The following is a 24,800-nucleotide window of genomic DNA, read 5'->3' on the forward strand; positions in this document are numbered from 1 at the left end:
AGAAAAAGAGAGAAAAACGAGTGGCGCAGAGAGGCACAAAAAACGAGGGAAAAACGAGAGGGACAGAGGGCAGGACACAAAAACAAGTGGCAGAGGGCAGAAGGGCACCAAAAACGACAGGAGCAGAGGGGAGAAAGGCACAGAAAAAGAGAGAAAAACGAGTGGCACAGAGGGCAGAGAGGCACCAAAAAGACAGGAGCAGAGGGCAGGAATGCACAGAAAAAGAGAGCAAAACGAGTGGCACAGAGGGCAGAAAGGCACAAAAACGAGTTGCACAGAGGGCAGAAGGGCACCAAAAACGACAGGGGCAGAGGGCAGAAAGGCGCAGAAAAAGAGAGAAAAACGAGTGGCGCAGAGGCACAAAAAAAGAGGGAAAACGAAAGGGACAGAGGACAGAAAGGCACAAAAACGAGTGCCCACTGGTATTGTTGTGAGTACGGAAGATGAGACTTGCTACTAGTAACAAGTGGCCTGCTTAGCGCCAGAGCGCCCTGTGTTTCATGTTGCTTAGTGCCCTTCCATTTCTAGTGCTTTGCAGCTTTATTAAGACTTTTTTTTAGTGTTTCTGGTTGCTCAAATGGATCTAATTTCTGTTATTTATATATTTCCCTCATCTTCATTGTTTGATTTTTGTTCCCAGGAAAGTGTCACTCATAGTCGTTGAATGTCACTCCTAATTACAGTGAAATATGAAAATGTCACACATACGCAATCTGAAACCTTGGCAGCTATGATAGAGGCATCATAGTCTTTCCACTTTTAGGTGCGTGTAATTCTATTTCCAACCTTTAACGCTGCATACATTTTGCTATTCATGCACAGCACCATTTCTGCCCTTTTTGTTTATTAAAAATTGCAAAGCAATTTTTCACCTTTGTATAAAAATGCACAACCACGCGATATAATCACCCCGCAAACTTTTACTCCGCATATGCCTTTACCACGCATGCCATGACAACGCAAAGGCGTGCACGGTGAGTGCATAAAATTTGTAAAAGTGTTTATGGTAAATATATATATATATTTTAATATGATATGTATATATATATTTAATTTTAATTATTTTTTAAAAACAACTAAAAACAAAAAAAGGCCTTTTTTTATCCCAATAACTAAACACCCCTAACATTGTTAAATTACCCATACCACCCCAATACCCATGCCCACTAAAATCTTAAATTACCCTTGGCACCCCAAATCCACCCTGAACCCTAAAACACACCCTGACCACTAACAATACCCCTGCACCCCCAATCCCACCCTGAACCCTTAAACTACCCTAGCACCCCAAAACCTAAACTGAACCCTGTACACTGAAATTACCCTGAGCACCGCAAAAACAAAACACACCCTGATCCCTAAATTTTCTACTGCACCCCAAACCTAAAGCCACTCTGAACCCTAAAAATCCCCCAGCACCTCTAAACCCAAACACACCCTGAACCCTAAAAATTCCCCTACACCCCAAAACCCTAACCCACCATGCCACTTAAAAATACCCCAGCACCCCAAAAACTAAACCCACCCTGAACCCTAAAAATACCCCAACACCCCAAAACCCAAACATACCCTTACCCCTAAAATTACCCATAACCACTAAAAATAAACCTGCACCACAAAACCTAAAATGACCCTGAACCCTAAAAATACCCCTGCACCCCAAAACCTAAACCCACCCTGAACCCCAAAAATACCCTGGGCACCCCAAAACCTAAACATGTCCTTAACCCTAAAACTACCCCGGACCACTAAAAATAAACCTGCACCCCAAAACCTAAACCTTAAAAATACCCCTGCACCCCAAAAACTAAACCGACCCTGAACCCTAAAAATACCCCAGCACTCCAAAACCCAAACATACCCTTAACCCTAAAATTAGCCATGACCACTAAAAATAAACCTGCACCCAAAACCTACAACGACCCTGAACCCTAAAAATACCCCTGCACCCCAAAACCTAAACCCACCCTGAACCCCAAAAATACCCTGGGCAGCCCAAAACCCAAACATGCCCTTAACCCTAAAACTACCCCTGACAACTAAAAATAAACCCGCACCCCAAAACCTAAACCCTAAAAATACCCCTGCACCCTAAAACCTAAACCCACCCTGAACCCTAAAAAATACCCCAGCATCCCAAAACCCAAACATGCCCTTAACCCTAAAATTACTCCTGACCACTAAAAATAAACCTGCACCCCAAAACCTAAACCCACCCTGAACCCTAAAAATACCCCTGCACCCCAAAATCTAAACCCACCCTGAACCCTAAAAATACCCAGACACCCCAAAACCTAAACCCACCCTGAACCCTATAAATACCCCAGCACCCCAAACTCCTTAACCCTATAATTACCCCTGAACCCCAAAACATATAACCCTACACTCCAAAACCCAAACCCTATACATACCTTATACTTACATATAAATCACATATGCTTCTACCATTCATGCATTTACAACAAATTTCGTTGTAAAAGCATGTGTGGTTAATGCATATGCATTGTAATGCCATGCGTTGTAATGGCATTGCCGCGTAATGGTAGTTGCATTGTGATGGTATGCGGGGTGATGGTAGTAGAGGTAAAAGATTAGTTGTGCTTACCTCTTGCACTACAAGTATAAGCATTCTCAAAACATAAGGAGCAATTTCATCATGTTAAGAAGAAATGATGCTTGTGGAGATTTGGATGTTTATTTTCAAATCATCAAGCACAATTGGATCTTATGAAGTAATCACATACTCATTCTTAAATCCTCCTGAAGTCATCAGGAATAGTCACACCTTGTGAAGTCATCGCATACTCATTCTTAAATCCTCCTGAAGTCATCAGGAATAGTCACACCTTGTGAAGTCATCAGATGCTCATTTTCAAGTCATCCACAAGTCATCGAGCTCAAGTTTCTAAACTCTGCTGATGACTTCAAGAGCTTGATGATGTCTGATGATGTGAAAATGACTTCTAGAGTAGTTGGATGATCATCCAATGACTCTGGGATTGCTTCTAAAGTAATCCTGTTTGACCTGGGAAGGGCGTAAAGTCCTCCGGTGATCAGCAGCGGATGGTTTGTTAGCGCCCAACTTTGGTTCACTAGTTTTAGCTAACCAGACGTACACCAAGGGACATAATCATGCACTTCAATCTGCTATTTTGCACTTTCTGTCCTTTTTAGCCCTATGTTACCAGCGCATTAAGGGGCAACACCATGCACTTTAACCTGCTTAATATACGCATAGGTATACCACCTTTGAGTCCTTGCTCTGCATGCTGTACCCACACTTTAGAGCACAGAACTGAGCCCCTCAACCAATCTCGTTCCGGATGCTATTTGTTAGTGACACCCCCCATCTTGGTCTGCAACGCGAAACACAAAACAACAAGGTGCTGGGATGATTGCTCTTCTTAGTATTTGAATGTTATTTTATACTGTGTTTTATTAACTCTAATGTTGCGGATTGTACATGGATAGATTTTTATTAATCATGCAGAGTAAAATTCTTCTCGTTTGTCATTCCAGAACGTAACAAAGGGTATAATCTGAGTGGGAACTCAGATACAGGACAAAAAACCCTTCTCACATTCTTCCTGTCCACTTTCGACCAATCCAACCTCCTTATATCCATACTTCTGTCCATAATCTTTTCCGTCCATCCATCCATGCACTCATTCGTCACAATATGATGAAGATTGTTAGTTGCATGTTTAATTTACGCACTGATTTCCTCCTGGCTTTAATAATACTTGGACAATATTCACAAGATTGGCAAAATAAACATATAACCGGAATATATAGAAATGCTCAATTTTGGGAAAGATTGGTACTTGAATAAAAAAAAAAAGTGTTAATAGTACAAAAATACAATGTTGATATCTATTGCAGGCATTTGTTCACAATATTCACCAAAACAAAAAATATTTATTTTCACCAATGTTCAAAAACTACTATGATAAGTTGTCCTTACAAAAAATTCCTACAAATGTGTTTTTCAATTTTTGGCAAATTGATGTAAATAGTACTCTTTAGTTTAGACATAATAAAAAAATCGCATGAAAACATTGTTTTATTAGATGTTAAGTTTACTATGCATGGCTTCAAGCTCCACAAAATGCAAAGTAGATCACAGATGGAAGTTAGACAGCTTTGCAATTGACATCACCTAACAAATCATGTGGTGGTGGTGCTGTTAGTGATGGCATCTTTGATAATGTTTGTGGCTCGCCTTGTGATAGTCTGCATGCTGCAGTGAACAATCCGTGCCGTAGTGAAGGGTAAAGCAAAGGCCTTGCCTATAAAGTCTTAAGGAAATTGGGTTCCTGGCGGAGGGGGTGAAACCCTACTCAAGCAGCAACCACAACTCTTGTCAGGGTGAAACACAAGCAAACTCCAAAGTAACCTGTGCTCAACCCTCTGGTACCTTCGCAGGAAATAAGTCAGGCTTAACTTAAATGCAATGTGTAGAGTAATAAAGTAATAAAGTGAAAACACAAACAAGAAAAATCTCACTACAATTTAGAAAAATAAACAGAATAAATTATTTGACACGAAAATATCAAAAATACAATTAGTAGAAGCAAATTTATTATTTGTGAAAGATTAAGGTAAAAATAGCTATTAAAAACAAAAAAAAAACACAAAGCGCCACCTGTGGTCATCTGGTCACACTGGAACCGTACAAAGGCACAAGGTCAGGTTTACCACTATTGAGTGTGGGCTGGAATAGGGACTGTTAGGCCATTAAATCGAAGGGTGGGTGGTGAACTCTGCTCTGTCGGCAGAGTTCAGGGTGTTTTGGCTACTTAGCACGCTGCTTGGAGCACAAAGTTTCGGCAAAAACTCTGCTACCACTGCGTAGCGGAGTTTACCGCACCCATGCCCGATTAATATTTGACACAGTGAATCAAATTCAGATTCGACTTGCATTATGCCTGCAGAGAAGGCTTAGTTCATCCACCATACAGCTAAATCAAGGATCGGAAGGGGGTCCTGCCAAACACTTGCTCAGGAGGAGCACAAGCACACCCAGCAATATATCCAATTCCTAATATGCCAAGCTGCCGAGGGGTATGCTCCACCGCTGTGATATGGGGATGTTACATAGGGGGCAGTTTTGCCGATCACACAGCGCTCTTACCACACAATTTTGCACTGATTTTGTCCCTTATTGGTGTTGACATTCTTTTTGATTGAGACGGTGGGCTGTTGGAACTTCCAAGCGCCTCGGCACGTCCACAGACACTCTGCTCCGATGTTTGTTATTCAGAGTGAGCTTGTTTTGGGACGTTTTTGCAAGTGATTGTGCTTGTTCTACAAAACCTACCTGGCAACACTGGTGATGCTCCCAGCGGTGGCGTCTTGTTGAGCAGCAGCAAGCCAGAAGGGAAGGAGAGGGAATCTAGATTGGGAGTAAGTGCCCCTGCATCAATCTATTCATACTTCAGATTTCTTTAATTGAAGCCCGCAATTTGAGAGCAGTGTCGTTTTTCACTGAGCTTGGAGGATCGTTATTGCTTCAATTCAAAGGTGTCAGAAAGGTATTCGTCAGTGTGTGCCTTGTGTTGACTATGAAAGCTGGATATATCAGTTAAAAAAAATCATTTGCCTTATAGGAATATGTCTCGTAGAGGTCACTAAAACAGATTTTGTTGTTCCAGTATATAAGAAAGGTAACAGGAATGACCCCGCCTGGTATAGGCAAATTTCGCTAATCGATGACACTGCTAAGATACTGGGGAGGGTTATATGGTTTTAGAAGGGGAGGGGTGCTACAGAACAGTGCCTAAACCTGTCCCTTTTTATGGGCAAGTTCATGAAGGCCAGGAGGGGTTCCATCAATATGGCCTTCATGGACTTGCCCAGTGCTTTTGACACGGTTAACTGGGAGAAATTGTGGGGGCTGATGGAGCAAATGGGTTTTGAAGAAGCTCTTATATCCCTCCTACGTAGGCTTCACACCTCCACAACAGTTGCCGTACGATACGGTTCTTGGTTGGGAGAAGACTGGCCCCATCATCTCCTCAGAAGGTGTTCGGCAGGGTTGTATTTTAGCTCCATTCCTTTTTTTATTATATACAAACGGTTTATAGACTTTTTTAATAGAGAAGGAATTTGATTTCACTAGAATTGGAGCCATTGCAATCCCATTGGTATCTTATGCATACGATACTGTTTTAATGGCTTTGACAGGAAATAGCCTCCAAAAGTCACTTAATGCTTTTACTGATTTTATGGCAGCATTGCATTTAAAAGTACATTTTATTCAATATTATGTCATGATGATTAAAACAAGAACATTTGAGGTTAGGGGCAAGACCATTGACAAGCTAAAGATTTTTACATACTTAGGGAATATTTTTATGAGACTATGAATTGGGACCATCTTATCACAGCTAGGGTACAACACACCAGTCAGGTTGTGGAGGGATTGTTTTGTTTTGCCTGCAAGCTAGGTCATAAAAAAGTGACAGAACTGGTTACCCTCTACAAAGTTAAATGTTTGTCGGTGGCATCCTATGGGGCTTGAGTCTGGGGCTACTATAATACCCGACAACTGCAGGTCCTGGAAAACAAATTTATAAAGAGGTTATTATTGGCTCCTAATAGTGCTCCCACACATTTTTGCCACCAGGAGCTAGGGTTGGCCTATCTTGAAGATCGATGTGCCATTGCTCCTTTGCTTTTATGGGCCAAGATTTGGTTATCTGAGGACCTAATGTTCTCAAGAGACGTTATCAAAGATTGTACCAACTTAGATAGTGCACTGTCTATTCCCTGGCTCCGCTTTGTGAAGAATAATTTACATGGGTTAGGTTTGAGACTTTATTACGACAATCTGGCAAGTATTGATACAAATGTGAAAGATGTTATAAACGAGGCATTTTATGCCAGGGCCCACCTGCGCCGTGCAGAATTGGTAGTATCATTGTATCTTGTTCTGGTGGTCATGGGATCAAGATTCAGGTCCAGTCCTTCCCACTCAGGCTGAAAAGTAGCAGGGCAGCAGAGTAGCAATCCTTCTTTCAGCAAGACAGCACAGCAGTCCTTCTGTGTCTCAACAGGTCCAGACGTGTACTGAGTTGTTGGGTGTGAGGTTCCACTATTTGTCCTTGGTGCCAGCTTTGAAGTAGAAAAAGTTTCTAGAGGTGTTCGGAATTTCCTTCCTCCCTGCTCTGGCACAAAAGACTAGTGTTGAACCCTTTGTGAGTGTGCTGAGGTAGAGCCTTTATGATGTGCAAGTGTGGTAGGTGAGAGCTCCACACTCTATCAAGTCGGAGATGCCCTACCTGCTAACACCTATTTCCCTGTCTGGGAACAATAAACAAAGGTCGATTGTCAGCTACAGTTAGTGATGTGACCCAAAATACAGGCTGCATGCACCAAATGGTTGGGACAAAAAAATGCTAACTTTCTAAAAGTGGCATTAATCAAAATTGTGACTTAAAATCAAGTTTTACCATTAAAGAGGGTTTAAAATTACAATTCTTTAGTGATCAAACTCAATATTCGTACCTGCTCCCAATTAAAAGTTATCACTTATTAAAAGTAATAAGGTAAACCAATATTATCCAATGGAAGAGGCATTGTTGTACTGAAAAAACAATTTAAGAGTGTTTTTACTACCAGGATATGTAAAGGCTAAATGTACATGTCTAACTTTTTAAATACATTGCACCCTGCCTTTTTTGCTGTTTAGGGCCTACCTTTGGGGTGACTTATGTGTATTAAAAAGGAAGGTTTAGACCTGGCAAAAGGTTTATTTTTCCAGGTCGAAATGGCAGTTTAAAGTGCACATCCAGGCTCCAATTTCAGGCCTGAAACATGATTAAAAGGCTACTTACGTGGGTGGGACAATTAGTGCTGCAGTCCAACTGGTAGCATTTAATTTAGAGGCCCTGGGTACAGGTAGTATCACTTTTCTATGGACTTACAAGTAAATTAAATATGCCACTTTGGTGGAAGCCAATGTTACAATGATAAAAGGAGAAAGCATAAGAACTTTAGCACTGGTTAGCAGTGTTAAGTGTGCAGAGTACTAAGGCCAGCAAAAACGAAGTCAGCAAAAAGAGGTTGATTAAAGGAAAATATGTGGGGTACAGACCCGCACCCGCAGCAAGGGTGTCAGGTTCAACAATGTCCTAGTGACTTGTGGAGTAAGGAACATCTCTTGAGGACAATGAGCCCAACACGTTGCTATCAATGCTTGGTTAGATGGCATGGGGTGTTTGTGTCATATACTCAGATTTATAGTGTTGGTAATGTCCAGAACATCTGGAGGTCAATGGTGTGGTTTGTTTTTCTGTTTGTTTTCTGTTCTGTTTTCTCTTTGTTTAAACATGAATCTGCAAAGACACAATATCTCAGATCATTGCCACAATTTCATGTGGTGCACATTTTCAGGGAGTGCTCCAGACATCCAGAAATTCTTCCTCATTTCTATTGAAGTGATACCCTTTCTAGTGGGCTTTTTTTACCCAGTATTCATATATATGTTTCTGATCCTTCCTCTGTTCATATGCCTAAGACACCAGGGCCTGATTTGTAGGTGGGTGATAACAGTGCATATTTAAAAATCACAACACATCCCCATCTGCTCCTCTGACAGGCCAACCACCTTAGTTGAGGTCCACCTAGTGTCATTTATACCACACCGGAGACTCCTCGGACAGCTCCTCCAAAGTTTGGTGATAACTCTTCCTCCTAGGTCTAAGAGATGTTTAAAGTTGACAGTGGTAGCTAAATTGATTCTATTGAATACGTTATTTTGTTTTCTTAGACAAATGTGGTCTAACTGCATCTTCCTCATTGGCTTTGATTCTTAGGGAGAGCACAGAGGAGGAGCCCAACGTGTCAACATGGCTGACCCGTGCCTCAATGATACAGAGCCAGAGTGGGTTAACAAGACCGATACGAACATTCAGAATTGTACCTTATCCACAACAGATCTAACTGTGGGCGTCGTGAGTTTGGTCATCTCACTCATTGGACTGCTTGGCAATGGCACCGTCTTCTGTTTCCTCACTTTCTGGATCAAGAGAAACCGGTTCACGATCTACATTCTCAATCTCTCAGTAGCTGACTTCATGTTTCTCCTCTGCTCTGTCATCGGAGTGCTGAGTGTTTTTGTTGTTCACTATGAGCCATTTCTACAGTATGAGTATGCCCTTGGTTTAACACTGGAAGTCTTCTTCTCTTTTGGGTACAACATGAGCCTTTCTCTCCTGACTGCCATCAGCGTAGAACGCTGCCTGTCTGTCATCTTCCCCATCTGGTACCAGTGCCGTCGGCCAAAGCACCTGTCATTAATCAACTGTTGTCTTCTGTGGGCGCTCTCTTTGGTGGTGACGTCAGTGGAGTTCTTCTCCTGCTTCGAGGAGGACCACGTGCATGAAGGGCCCTCCAGCCTTTGTGAACATGCTGTCTTCATCTTCATGTGCCTGCTGAACTTCCTCATCTTCACCCCACTCATGGTGGTGTCCGGCCTGACCCTCCTCATCCGGGTACAGAGAGACTCGCTCATGCGCCAGTCCTCCAAGCTCTATGTCATTGTCATAGCGACAGTGGTCATCTTTCTCGTTTTTGCCCTGCCGATGAGGCTGATGACTCTGCTGCATTATGAACATTTAGAGTATCCGGATAACCTTGCTTTGTTGACTGTTCTGTTTTCAGCTATAAGCAGCAGCCTCAACCCATTCGTCTATTTTTTTGTTGGTGGCCAATGGAAGTGGAACAAGAGGGCCTCTATGCAGACAGTGCTTCAGGCGGCCTTCAAGGATGAAACTGACTCCACGCAGACAGGAACAGACAGCGTTGTCTCAACCACAACCAGTGAGGGACCAGAGCTGAAATAAAATAGGCACAAGCTTCACTCCAACCTGGTACAGTTCTCTTCCACCCAATCAGAAGTGCAATAACAAGTGTCCATGACTTGGCTCACCCACCTAGTGGTAGGATAAGGCATTATGAATCTTTAACAGTTAACATTTCATAGGCCTCCTTCTTCAAATGCCAGCCTCGTAAAGAAATCAAGTAAATAGAGCCCAGCTCTCAAGAATCGACTCCCTTGTGCACTATCTCGGCGTGTGGATGTTGAACCAAGTATGATGATGTGGGAGTCCCTGAGTCGTGTTCACTAGGTAACTAAATACATGGTCTACATGCAGTGGTCCAGAGATATGAGCTCAGAGCACTCTGCGTATAAGGTTGGCTCTGTTCATGTCATTCTGGCTAGCTCATGCTGCAGGAAACCTTGCCAAAGAAATGACTGAGGAATGTCTTCCCACCTAAGCATAGACATGCAGAGCAAGCAAGAATCGCCATGGTGGCACAGATTCAGGAACAATCTTGACCTTCCCCTATGGATGCAAAAAAATTGTTGCCAAGTCGCACTGTGTTTTGGGTCAACCACAGTCGGGGGGGGGAGGGTGGCAATAAATATGAGACCTATATCTCTCAGATCCTACGTTGGGAGCCAACCAGACATGAAAAGAGGTGAAATTCATGCTTGAGTACAATCCCGAAACTGGTCTTCCCCAGGCCATGCTCAAGCAAAGAGGGTCCCACCTGTTTGTACCTATATTATGTATGATGCATTGAGTGAACGCTTTAGCTCGGGTTGAAGAGATGTTTGGGGGGCTAGGTGGTATTGTAATTATGGTATCCAAGACAGAGGTGATTCAGGCAACTAAAGTTGGGAAGAATACTACTGAACAAAAACGAAACTAGAGCCCACTGGACCCCGGTGGAGTCTGTGAACTCTGATCTCACTGACACTGCTGCAGAGTGCCAGGGAGAAGATAAAAGCTCGGATCTTCTGAAAAATCAGGTTATGCTGCACAGTTCTAGATTATTTAGAAAATGCAAAATAAACGGATAGAGCTTGTGCAGCGCCTTAACGTAACTGTGATATCACTGTTTTGATTTATTGCTGAGATTCATACATTTCACCTGTAAAAAGTGGACCAGGTACATTTCTCATGCTATATATTCCTTATCATCAGCTAAGGAAGGGTCTCTGTTGTTGATGTTTTAGGTATGGATACAAATGTGGGTCAAATTACTGTTTTTTTAAAGGGTTACAATTCTGCAGCCCTAAAGGCGTCCGTAGTCCTGTAAAAAGCATACTTCGAGGGATTACAAGTACAGAAGCGTCAAACTGCAAATGTTACATTTCCATCTGAACTGTCCAACACTGTCTTTGAGGCCCAGATACACCAATGAGGGGGCAGAGCTCACAGTCAGGTTGTAAAATGCATTCATTTAACATCTATTAATATTACTTGTCATAATTATAACCAAACTGCAATGCAATGGTGAGACTAACGTTTCAGAAGTAATGGCAATCCTGAAATGTGATCCTTGCAAGCACTTATGACTCGTCATAAGGCGAGTAAACAAAATAACCTGCATTTTGTGGAAATAAAAGTTAGAGTGTTGCCTTTGGAGATAGGGTTCAAACAGTTGGCCCACTGCCAGCCAAGGGAGACATGAATATGAGAAATAGGAAAATCATAAAAGAAAAACGTTTGTGTAAACCTTTAAGGTCAAATGATTGAAAAAAGTGAACTACAAAATATGGAAAAAGAATGTTTTCCAGAGAACATTGTTAAGAATTAAAGATCGATTGATACTTACCGAGTGTCAGTTTTCTCTCCACTATACTCTGTATGAACCTTACGTTTTTCAATTTTTAAAACAAAGAATTACAGCAAAACATCAAAGGAAAAAATGAGTGTCTATCATAGCAAACACAATTTCAATGCTGTGAAGATTCAAAGAAGAAATTATTTTTTAAAGCTAAAAATATATGCTAACTCCTTTTTAGGTCAAGCCTAAACAGCTCTTGCGCTGTTGGCGATCTGTTGTATCTACTTTGTTGATTCTGACTCCTCATAAGCTTAGGATTGGCTTATCTGTGTGTCATTTAAAAACATGAGTGTGGCTGATGGGTACTGCATGCCCCACCTTTATTTTTAAAGTTAGCTCCCATGGAGTATAGCCTCGGGAGCGAGCAGCGGCGGGCACCTGCGTGCGTACCTTTGTCTTGTTATTTGCACATTGCCGAGCCGGCACCGCCCTTCAAACCTTCCTGGACTCGGCCACTTCCTCACTGTCTGCCTGTGTTTCTTGAGTGTGAAGTTGCTTGTTTATATCCCTAAGCATTTTTTGCATCTGACATTCTTTGCTGCGGGGACAGTCAGAGACAGCAGTGATTCAACTCACACTACACATGCACTCACATATAGGCACACACACTCGTTCTTTCTCATGTTTTTTTTTTTTTTGAAAAGTTTTATTGTGCAGAGAAAAGGGTACAAGCACGGGCCTACAACCGCCTGGGCCGGCCGCTAGTAGTCAAAGTGATCAAGCAGTTCAAAAAACAATGACTGGCCCACAGGGGCTCCGCTATATTACAGAAGATCAGACTGCACATAAGGGAAGTCAGGATACACACTTTTAACATAAATAACAACAAAAATAAAGAAAAACAAAAAGCAAGGCGAAACGACAGGAAATGGGCGTCGTACCACAGCCGGGGGACTCCACACCCGACCACCCGAGGGCGGTCAATAAAAAGGAGGCCTGAGAGGGAGGGGGGGGCCACGGGAGAACCAAATCTATACTCAGATGTACGAGATACGCAAGGAACCCTCAAGGATCAGGGGGACAAGGCAACCTCAGACGTATCCACCAGGGGGGGAGCACAGATTGTCCCGCGATACACATTCCACTGCCCCCAGATTCTACCCCATGCCCCCGGTTTACCACGAGCCACATACACAGTCTTCTCCCTGAACATGCACCAGTCCATGTTCTCCTTCCATACGGACACGGTGGGAGGCCGTTGGGAACCCCAAAGCTGCGCTATATCTCTCTTTGCGATCATGTTCCCCAGGGCCGCCCACCGAGCCTGGGCCGCATTATAGTCATTGGGCTCCCACACATTCAGAACACAGCGACGCACCTCCGGCAGCAGAGCGACCCCAGTGACTCGTCTCATAACATCATGCACCTGGCGCCAATATTCCGCCACCTCGCGGCACTCCCATAGGATGTGGAGAAAGGTGGCACTGAGCCCGCAGCCACGCCTACAGAGCCCGTCGTCAGAAAACCCCATCGAGACCAGACGGGGGCCCGTCACATAAACACGATGGAGAATCTTAAGCTGGACCAGACGGAGACGGGCCGGGATGGCCACCTCCTTAGGGGATGACAGTGCAGACTGCCAGTCCTCGTCGTCCAACTCAACCCCATCTCCCGTCCATGCCTCCCGAAGACGCACCAAGAGGTCAGCCCGATTATTTATCAGTTTTTTGTAAATCAGAGAGATAGTACTGTCGGGGACGTGACCGTCGAGTATGCGGTCCTCGAGAGGCAAAGAAGCAGGGACCTTGGTCCCCTCCCCAAAGACCGAGAGCAGGGCATGCCGAACCTGGGCATAACGGAAGAACTCTCTTTCACTAAACTCGTGCTCGCTCTGGAGCGCCGCGAAGGATTTAACCGCACCTTTAACCCATAGGTCCCCCACTCTGCTAATGCCGATCGTGTCCCAGTGCTCAAAGCCTTTCGTTGTCCAGAGGCTTCCCAAGCGTTCTTAGGCGAATAAAGGAGTAGCACACGTTAAACGCTCACTCCAGCCCATCGCTACGTTCGCCGCCTTCCATACACGTACCGCAATCCTAGTAGGGCCCGTAAGGGTCCTACCAGCAGATCGAGAGTAAAGCGCTCTGTTATAGTTACCGCCGGGAAGCAGGAATTTATCCATCTCATATGCCGGGTTCAAACCAGGAGCGTACGTAGCATGGTTAATGGCAGACAGCTGGGAGGCCCAATAGTACCGTCTAATGTCAGGAAGCGCGATGCCCCCGTCATACCAGGGGAGAGTCAGCTTTGCCAAAGCGATACGCGCTCGCCCGTCCCAAACCAGTCTCCTCTGCAAACTCTCCACTTCCCTAAAGTAGGCCGCCGGAATGACATCGAAGGAGTTCTGGAGTGCATAAAGAAACCTGGGAAGGGACATCATTTTAAACAGTGCCGCGCGACCAAGTGGAGACAAGGGCAACTTACACCACCGAGCCGTATCCACCCTCAAACGCCGGAGTGGAGACAGGAGATTCTGCTCATAGTGGACCGCCGGATCCAACGAAACGTACACCCCCAGGTATTTAAAGCCGGATTGAGATGTTTGGAGCGGAAGCCGAGGCGGCAAGAGAGGAAGGCCACCAGAGATAGGATACACGCAAGATTTGGACCAGTTAATTATCAGACCCGAATTTCTCCCGAAGGAAGTAAGGACATCAAAAAGAACATTGAGCGACTTCCGCGGCGAGGTGAGGTACAAGAGAATATCATCCGCGTACAACGAGACCCGATCCTCGAAGCCCGGGGCCCACCGGATCCCTCTGATCGAGGGCTCCCAACGGAGCCAGGCAGCGAGCGGTTCCAAGGCAAGAGCAAAGAGCAGAGGGGACAACGGGCACCCCTGCCTAGTACCCCTCCCGAGAGCGAAAGGCCGAGAAACCCGCCCATTGACAACAACCTGAGCCATTGGTCCAGCATAAAGAAGCTTCACCCAGCTAAGAAATCCCTCCCCAAAGCCAAACTTCGCCAAGACGGCCCAAAGGAATGGCCACTCGATGGTATCAAAGGCCATCGTGGCGTCTAAGGAAACCAATATGGCCGGTTCAGAGAAGTACTCCGCCCTAGCGAGGACGCCGTGCAGACGCCGTAAGTTGAGAGCGGTATTACGATGAGGGATGAAGCCGCATTGATCCGGATGTATCAAGTCACATATAACGCTCAGCAAGCGATTAGCGAGGACCTTAGCAAGGATTTTGGGTTCGGCGTTTAGTAGGGAAATAGGCCTATATGAGGCACAGCGGTCTCGTGGCTTACCATCCTTGGGAATCACCACTATAGTAGCCAGACGCTGGTCGTCGGGAAGGGAACCCCTCTCGAGCGACTCCTGAAACATACGACGGAGGAAAGGCGCGATTTTATCCGGGCGTAATTTATACAGTTCAATCGGCAGGCCGTTGGGGCCCATAGCCTTGCCCGAGCGAAGGGAGCGAATCGCAGTAGCAATCTCTTCGACAGACAAGGGGGCATCCATCTGCTCACGGTCCTCGACGGATAAGCCGGGCAGGGCAATATACCGCAGCAGAAGACGAGAGTCGTCCTCATCTCTATCAGACACCGGGGAGTACACCGCCCGGAGGTGGTCAGCAAAACACTCCACAATCTCACCAGGCTCAGTCACACACACTCCATCCGAAACCCGAAGCTCCGGGACCACACGATTCACTCTCTCCTTCTTATCCAACCAAGCAATCAGTTTACCCGCCTTGTCCCCGGCATCATACAACCTACCCTGCTGCTCCATATACATGGTCTTGGCAGCGTCAGTAACAAGAGACTTATATTCAAACTGCTTCAGGCTGAGGGCATGGAGCCCATCCGGAGTGACACCCGCCTCCAAGGCTGCCTCCAGCCCCGATATTTCAGTCTCCAGCTTCACCACCGCCTCATTCTTAACCCTCTTAGCCACCACTATCTGGGATAGGGCATGCCCGCGGAGCACTGCTTTAAAAGCTTCCCACAGGGACACTGAGGACAGCACCGACCCCTCATTCTCGAGAAAATATTGATCAATCGACTTAACCAGGCTATCACGGATCTTGGGGTCTCGCAGGTACCAAGGGTTAATAGGAGCGATCCGCCCAGCGGACCGCGTCCCAGTGTCGAAAAGCAACCACAGTGGGGAATGATCAGAGATACCCCGGGCCAGGTGCTTAACCTTTTGAATCCGGGCAGTCTGGGCCGCGGGCATAAGAAAATAATCCAATCTGGAGAGACTCCCATGGGCCCCTGAGTGAAATGTGTACTGACACTGTGTCGGATGCATTAACCTCCAACAATCCACCAGACCGAAGGTCTCCAAGAGTCCGCCGAGCCACGCCTGGGCAGCAGGGAGGGCCCTGGGCGGGTGGCGATCCAGATCACCCGAGACAACCGAATTGAAATCCCCCCCCATAAGCAAAAGACTGTCAGGAAGCTCAAGCAGCATACGACCCAAGTCTGAGAAGGTGGAGTTCTGGAGGCCCGGGGGAACATAGACCGAGACCAAGGAAAGGGACTGCCCCTCCCACCTCCCAGTCAGAGCCACATAGCGCCCTCTATCGTCTAGGACTACCCTGGTGATCTCTAACGGAAGTGAAGATCGTAGGAGAATGCCTACCCCTCTAGAACCAGTGGTGAAACCAGAATGGGCCACGAGTCGGTATCCTCCCGCTGTTCATGGCATGACAAACATTACCAACCAGATGCGTCTCCTGTAAGAATACCACATCAGGAGTCAGACGACGCAAATATTGCAGCACAACACCCCGTTTGATACGGTCCCCCAATCCGTTGACGTTCCAAGACATCAATCTCAACCCGTCCCCCCCCATCCCCTCCAGTAGATCAAGGGTCCCCTAGCAAATAGAGCAACACCCGAAACTGAACCAGAGCCAATACCTCGCCTTGAGAATAAAAAACACAAATCCAAACAACCCCTCCCACCCGCCAGCCCCCCCCCAAATCCAACTCCCCCCACCCTGCACCCCTGCGGTCCAAAAAACCACCCCAACTTGCAGTGTGCCTGTCGCCCTACAAACCCCATTCTACGAAAAGACCCCGGAGGAGGAAAGGGACCCGTCCCCGCCCGCCCCCCACACAGATCATAATGAAACAAAATGCACAAAAGAAGTAGAACCCAGCCGAACAATACAAAATGGCAAAGTCAAGGACCAAAAGTCACTCCGAAGGAGACCCGCCACCCTCGGTACCGGCAGAGGGCCCAGGCCGGTCACCCCGGTCCGGCAGCGACTCCAGCCAGTCACTCACAGTCGCAGGAGAGTCAAAAAAGGTAGTCCGATCTTCATATTCCACCCGGAGCCTAGCAGGAAAAAGCATAGAGTACTTGAGACCCAGGTCCCGGAGATGACGCTTCACCCCCTGGAAGCCCATCCGCTGTTTCTGGACAAGTTGGGTGAAGTCCGGGAAAAAGTTAATGGACGAGTTCTCATATCGGACCGGGCCATGGACCCGTGAGGCCTGCAGAATTGCATCTCGGTCTCTGTAATGAAAAAGTTTGGCAACAGTAGGCCTCGGGGGGGGGCCCCGGTCGCGGCCGACCGCCTGGAACTCGATGGGCCCGCTCCACGGCGAAGAACTTACTCAGGCCAGCGGGGGCAAGCTGTTTGAGGATGAGCTCCTCCACCATGAGATCAACCGGGCGGTTGTCGGAGGTCTCCGGAACGCCTATGACGCGGATGTTATTGCGTCGAGCCCGTCCCTCGAAGTCCTCCAGCCGCCGGGCCATCAGATCGTTGGCCGACTTGAGGTCGCCGAGAGTAGTCTGCAGGTCCGACACGTCCGCACCAAGGGTGGATGTCCGCACATCCAGCGATTGAACCCTCTCGTTGGTCTTAGAGAGATCCGCCCGAATTAGCGTAACATCAATGGCCACCGTGTCGATTTTACGGGCCAAGGCCTCGTACTGCGTAGCGATGGTCTGCCTGATGCCGTTAATGGTGCCCATGATGTCCTGCAGGGACAGATCCGGAGAAACGGACGGGCCACCACCGGCATCATCCGGGGGGACACTGGCCGTCCCAGGGGACCCTTTACCTTGTGTGTAGCGGTCCATGTTGTTAGTCTGGACCGGTCCCCCACGTAGGGATGTCTTGGTCTTACGCCTCTCGGGGTCCCCCCTGCCTCCCATGAGAACCACGCTCGCCGAAGGGGACCACCGAGCAAGCGTCGAAGGGGCACAGGCAAAGCAGACACGAGCCGCACCAGAGACCGCAATGTGGCGGTGCGAGGGGACCAAAGTCAATGGGCACACTGGTAGCAGGCGGAGACAAAGGCTTCAAGCGAAGGCCAAGTGAAAACCCAGCCGCACCAAGCAATTCCACTGTCCAGCCCCTCAGAGATCCAAAAGTGAAACCGAAAGTGATGGGACGGCCACTGGCACAGCCCCGCTGCCGTTGTTGTTCAACTACGCCCCGGCTCCACAGTTCACCCTCGCACCGGGCACAGCCATCGGTTGGGCCTCAAAAGTTCAAACCACCATAGATCAGGATTCCCAGGTCCGATTTGGTTTCTGAAAGGAGTTTAGTGTTCAGCCAACATTCATCTTCCAGATTCCGTCAACCAAGTCAGGATAAAGTCAGGATAGGTTCCGAGGAGCAGCGAGGGTCCGGGGAGCCCTGTGCTCACGCGACCATCTTGGATGCGTGCTAGGCTCCTCCTCCGTTCTTTCTCATGTTTAAACCTCTTACCAGTGAGCAGGGTCAGGGATTCTGGCCTGTGACCAGGACCGGTGCACACCGCCGCCTGCAGACATGAACTCACACCGGCTCTGCTCCAGTGAAAAAATGACAACTAACTGAAGTAGTAGTATCACCACATGTGCCAAATTACATCAGATAATTTGCTTTTCTGCATAATTTATTCAACCATACCACATAATTTGGGCATCCCCTACTGCCTAATTCCACTGGTCCTGATCTCAAGAGAGGTGCCAGGAAGGCTCCTTGGATTCAAGAGAGCTGTTTTGGGGTTCTGACTGAACTCATTGACCTGCTAAGGCCCGGATTATGAATAATGTTGAAACACCTCATCAGTATTCCCACATCAAGATGTACCAGATTTGTGGGATGCAGAAACACTGTGTTATTTATTTATTACACATATTTCTTAAAGTGTCCCCAGAGAATTGGTGCATTCCCACAGGAATAAGGAATACAGCATTTCATATCCATGCTAGCTCCCCTTTTTTGGCCCATTTTCACTCAGGAGATTTCACCAGCAATTTGGCAGTGACATTTTTAGAGGTTTATACGGGAGAGGTATTATCTGGAATCAGGTAGTCCAAATTTAGGGTGAGCAATCGTCCCTGATTTGCCAAGGTAGTTCCGGTTGTAGATCATTGCTCCTGACAGATTTCTCTAAATTTATCATATGTCCTGGTTTTTAGGTCGAGCCTGGGTAGTGCATTCTCTGCTCAGCTGCTGTATTCAGTTAGGGACTTGAAGATCTGCCCATATTTTCCATTCCCTTGTGTCATTGTCCACTGTAAACTGTGGCTGTTCATTGGTCAATAGGCTTAGTAGTCCCTCCTTAGTACCGCCTTGTGTCATTTTGTAACTTCCCATGACACCACCTCCTGTTACGTGTGTTGTTACTCGGTAGGCATTAATTAAACCTCTGAGCACTATTTTCTCAAATAGGTTTGCCCGGCCTGCTATTGCAGGCAGGACACACTTTCTCCTACCCCTTTTTTTTTATTTTTATAGCACTGGCGCTGGCATTTGCAATACAACAGGTCTCACATTTGCAAGAGTTTATGCTATTGGCATTGTAAATTACAATGCCTTTTAGTTATCTGTTTTAGAAACAACACATAAATAAAATACATTGTCATTTACAGTGCCAATAGCTCAAACTCTCGTAAATTGAGACCTATTGCAATACAAATGCTTGTTTAAATATATTCTGGTATTTGTATATCACAAACCTAGCAAAAAGACAGCGGAGCGCTGTACAGGGTGAAAGGGAAGTATCAACATGTTATAGGCGAGGTAGCCGCTATGTGAATTATTAATGCATTCTGATGTATTCTTCAGAGCGCGCCTCCTCAACTCTTACCCAAACTGGGGCAGCACTGGGCCAGTCCTGATGGATATGGGGATGTTGTTCAAGATCCCGGTGCATAGATTGAAAAGGCCTGCTGTATTGTTTTTTCTTTTTTACACTTCTAAGGGGCTGAATACGAGTTGCTCGTAATATTCTGACCCATGCGTAAACTCCTGTTTACTCATAGGTCGGAATTACCAATTGTTAGATAATTATCGAAGGCGGTAAATAATTCAACATTCTTAAAATTTAGTCAGGTCAAACCTGCTACATTTTAACAGGGGAAAACATACAATATTTACTGTATTATGCAGATTTTGGTGTGTTAAACAGCAAAATCCACGTTATTCTCCATGAAATCAAAATCGGTGTTGTTTAGTACACCGTGGTATCGTTATTTATCAGGGGCGAGAAATAACAGCCGACTCATACTCAGACACAAAGTTGCCTGACGGATGGAGTCCTAGCTGTTGGTGTGCTGAGAGGAACGGGGGATGGTGAGCTTATCTGCACGTTAAGCAAGGGCGCTGGCCAGGATGGTTTTGCAAATGACGCCGCTGGTTTTAAAGATGATGTCGGCCGGCAAGGGGAGCCAATATACTGCCATCAGGACGGGGGCTCAGTGATTGTATTTTTTTAAGGCCTTGGATCAGACTGGCTCAGTGGGTGCCAGTGTTGGGTCTGGGACATTATTGAGTAGGGCATTACCCCCATCCAGATGCGAGAGTACGAAGGCTTGATCAGCAGTTCTGAATCCGCTTTCTGGACAAAACGTTTGACTTTCTTTAGAAGCGAGAGCTACAACCAGGCCGGCTTTCTTCTTTTGGCAGTGTGCCCCAGGTGACGCTGGTATCCAGGGTGAATCCAAGTAACTTGGCATTTGGTGAAAGTTCAAAGCCCTCAAGCTTGATGTCATTCAATCGGGGCTGAACTGTTTGTCTTGTCAAATAAAAGCACATTGAGGAAAGCCCCTCTTTTCTCAACTCGCCCTTCGTGTCATTCAGTCTAGCAGAGTCAAGTCCCATTCAAAATTCCCTTCATCGTACAGGACATCTGAGTGAAACAGAAATTAGGATGATTTCTCCAGTTGTTGCCTCCAAAATACTGTCTAGCATAATATCTTCAAGGTAAGTATATATAACCCTATATAGATTTACTATTGTTAAATCCACTTTTACATACCTTGAAGATATATATTACAGGGTATGTTAATGCCTCTTAATAGCAGTCTTTTGAATGCTGTCACTGAATAAATAAAAAGATCTGCAGGTGTTTTTTGAAAAGGTTGTAGTTTGTTAGCCCTCCATTGGGCGTCAGCCACACAAACCATGAATAAAAAAAATAAAAAAATCACATTTTATGCAAAGTGTAATTCCCTTGGATATTATATCTGAAACATGCTATTTGTTTTAAAATGTTAATTACTCAATTATTCCTTCCAGATTTAAAAAGGTGAGTGTGATTCACAATTGGCGAAAATGACATTGGAACTGTTTATGGACGTTGTGTGTGAGTCTGTGTGCAGGAACGCGGGAGGTGCAATGATGTGTACTTTATCAGTTTTAGCTAAAGCAGCCCAATCTTTAGGGGCTGGCCCAGCGGCCATTGGAAGGATGTTACTAAAAATATTTCATAAGCGATGTAATGAGCTATAATTGACATATTAAGGGTGTAAAAGCATTTTCCGATTTAGACCATATGGGGCCGTATTATGCATTATCATTGTTTGCACCCGGCGCACCTTTTAAAGGTGCGCCACACACAATGTGCCCTATTACCATGTATGCACTGCACACAGGCCAGCCGCGTATTCGCCCTGCCCTGGAGGCAGCGCATTCATATGAAAACTCAGAGCAGGGGAATAGAGATACTCTTGCAGGTGGGTGCAGTCAGTGACTGCACCTGCCACCAGGGGATGTCTGGGGGTCCATATGACCCCTTGTCTCCCCTCTAGAGGGCTGCTCTCTGGGGGAACACTCAGGAGGTGTGCCCTCTCAGAGCTTCTTTGCCTCTGCGCCCACGCCTGTAAAATGGCACGGGCGCAGAGGCAAAGGAATTCCCTCATTTGCATAGGGCATGCCCCTATGCAAATGAGGGAACACCCTCTGAAGATAACGCTGGCACTTTAAGTGTACCAGCGCTATTGGTATTACTGAAGGGGACGCACAAGTGTCTGCGCCCCATTCTGTAATACCAAAGTGCCCCGGGGCATGCAAAGCAGGCGCAAACGCCTGTTGTACCCCCGGGGCACTCATTGTAACACGGCCCCAGGTAAGGTTCCACAAGTTCTATTCACTCCTTCAGTTATCATTTGGAATTTGATCAAAAATTGATTGTAGAAACTACGCTGGTCTCTGCTACATAAAGGTGACACTATCTTCAACATGTCAGATTGACTGAATGTAAGATCATGATTGCAACTGGGCGGTGAAGGACAAATGGTAAAGTTGCTTCTATGGTTCAATAGATATTTTGACATTTGTAGTTTTAGGTTTGACTGGTGGTGAGTGAAGGTGGATCAAGTCTGAAATAAATCATGGTGCGACTGGCCCTGGTCATCTGATACATGTTAAAAAACATTACACGGTTCTGAGGTGCAGAAATGTCTAAATTTAGGAAGGACTGTTAGATTTGTCCAACCAAGTGTTGGTTCCCCCAAGTATACAGACGTTGGTCTGTTTTTTAGTCTCATCTCATACACAAAGCTCAAGTATAGGTCTCAATGGAGGATTGAGAGGCAGAGGCCTGCAGGTGAGGAGAAGTTATAATGTGAAGGAGGCCATGTGAGAGCTGGTGTTGACAAGTGATTGCATTTTGGTGCAGTGGAGTTTAGATTGTTTTTAGGCACTGAGGTTCTGTCCTTGATGACCACCGGTCCTCTGATGTTTGTGGTAGGATTCCTCTTGAGGACTGTGTAGCCTGCAGGCGTGGCTCCAGTTCGGATTGCTCTTCTGAGTCATTGCCGTGGCAGATTTCAGTGATGAAGAGCAGGTCTGTGTCCAAGGCTTACAGGGGGTTGCATTCTTTGTCGTCCATTTATGAGGACAATGGAGGGCCTGTGAATCTGCTTTGATGGAGTCCAGCTCACTTTAGTAAGTGATGTGCTTAGAATGGATTGACTCATTTGAGGGTTTTGTTCGGCTCGGTGTCTAGGAGGCTGAGAAGTGACATTACCGGATCAGGAAGAAGACTATTAGGGAGTAATGTGTAAATGATTCAGCTAATTACCTTTTCACCTGTTGCTCTACACTATTCTTACCAGCAAAAGGTTATTATTTTAGTGCACATGTACCACTTAAGTGCAAAATGAAGGTGCCTATATTCTGTGCTAAGCTCACCTGTGAAATCTCCTACATTCAGACACAAGGGCCAAAGGGGCTAACTGATCCATTTGAAAGAACAATATGGAGGTTGTACAAAGGAACAGAAGCTTGGGTTCTGTTGAGATGACGCATCTTTGGTCAATCAGTGAATCGCCCGTGCCAGGACAGGACAGATCATTTGTTTTCAGACGCCATCCTGATGAGATATACTTGCTCTATCTTTCTACCTTTAAATCTAGTCCTTGTTTAGTCACTCATCAGCCCTTATCCCCCGCTGCCCCTTACTCCTAGTTTCCACATTCCATACCCCTCTTTGTTGGCTTTTCTCCTTCTCACCCGTGCCTTCCTTACGTTTGCCCCTTGCATCTTACTCCATTTTCCATCTTTGACTGTCTTTTTTATGTATTTCTAAATATTTGCCTCTCTCGCCCTTGCTTCACATTCTCTGCCTCTTTTACTCTTTATCAATTGCATATTATTGTGAGCTTTCTTCTAACCACTGAATCTATAGACAGTATTGAGTTGCCTAAAGCGAGTACCTCTGCGGATGACGTCAGTGTTGTTACTTCACCTGCTATTAGCTCGCTTTGTTCCTCAGTTGGGCAGTAAAACATAGCTATAACCTAGGTGCAAGGGAGCGTTCCCACCCCTTGGTGATGGTGCAACTACATCCGTTGCACTGCTGTTGGATAAGTCTGCTCTCAGGCAGGTCGCTCCCCACGCCGCCGCAACAGCACCACCTGTTGTGACTGCCCCCCCCAGCTCGCTGCTGCTGCCTGACGTGAGTTCAAGGCCCTCCTCCACCCACAGGCTACCACCTGTGCCTCATCCCTGGTGGCCAGTGGTAGGCCTTAGGTTTGCTCTGCATCTGTATTTGTATTGTTTTGGCTGTTTTTGTCATTTGTTATTGCTTTAATTTCCTTATCTCCCCCTGTTATTTTCTGTGCCCTGTTTTGCCTTCTGTTCCCTCCGCCATTCCTCACCCGTTTTTTATTCTGGAATGACTGTGCTTGTGCATCACAGAAAGCCTGACTGAATTCTGCAGAGTTTCTGGTGGCTGTAGAAGATATTTTGGTCACTGTTTGAAACATGACTTTGTTGGAACAACGAGTCGATTCAACAGATTTGATATAATAAGCAGATTTTTCTGTAAGATGTGTTTTTTATATTGTGCGATCATGGCTTTGTATTTCCTTTTTCCATAGTGTCATAGGTTCTTCTCCAGATGCTTTCCTGTCTGCGGCACCCTTGTTTTGTGCCTCGAAGTGTGTTGCCAAACCAGGGGGCTGAAGGTTTACTTCTCTAGAGAACCTGGAGTTTGGCAGGTGTCAATTTATTGACTGCAGTATTTAGCCAGGTAGAGTAATTAGCCGACATTGAGTTTTATTGAAAGCTTGGCGGGGGGGATATTTCCCTTGAGCATAATTTCCCATAAGACTGCACTATGGTCCGACCAGTTTAGAGGGAGTGGAGCTGGGTTAGACATGGCACCCATTTCTAATAGAGTGTCAACTAGGACTTTATTGTCAGGATCTGTCTGATTCTCCAGGTGAAAGGTGGGGAGGATTCTAGGAAAGACCCTATGGCTTGAGTGAAAGATGTTCTTGACCCTAGTGGGTGTTAAAGAAGAAGACAGTTGAAAGATTGAGTTTTTAGTTAACTCAAAGTTGAACAAGAGGCCCCAAGGTGCATCGCCGTTCAGCCTGACTTTGCAGCAGCTCCCCCTACGCTGTTCTCTGCACCAGCAAATCCTGTTCAGCAGGACCTTTCAGCAAAGATATCCTGCGTTGTGAAGCC

General features: G+C 46.1%; 1 protein-coding gene across 1 annotated transcript; it reads left to right on the forward strand.

Annotated features, from left to right (window-relative positions):
• The first annotated feature begins 8,852 nt into the window (after window positions 1-8,852).
• LOC146839449 (proto-oncogene Mas-like) lies at window positions 8,853-9,848 on the forward strand. Its single transcript, XM_085650804.1, has one exon. It carries the CDS (start codon window positions 8,853-8,855, stop codon window positions 9,846-9,848), a length of 996 nt encoding a protein of 331 aa, XP_085506930.1.
• Window positions 9,849-24,800: the final 14,952 nt, after the last annotated feature.

Source organism: Triturus cristatus, chromosome 4_1, assembly GCF_964204655.1.
Source record: "Triturus cristatus chromosome 4_1, aTriCri1.1, whole genome shotgun sequence".
Classification (NCBI taxonomy): Eukaryota; Metazoa; Chordata; class Amphibia; order Caudata; family Salamandridae; genus Triturus; species Triturus cristatus.

Excerpts from the sequence above, each read along its gene's own strand:
- LOC146839449 (XM_085650804.1), top strand. The coding sequence starts at position 8,853 with ATGGCTGACCCGTGCCTCAATGATACAGAGCCAGAGTGGGTTAACAAG.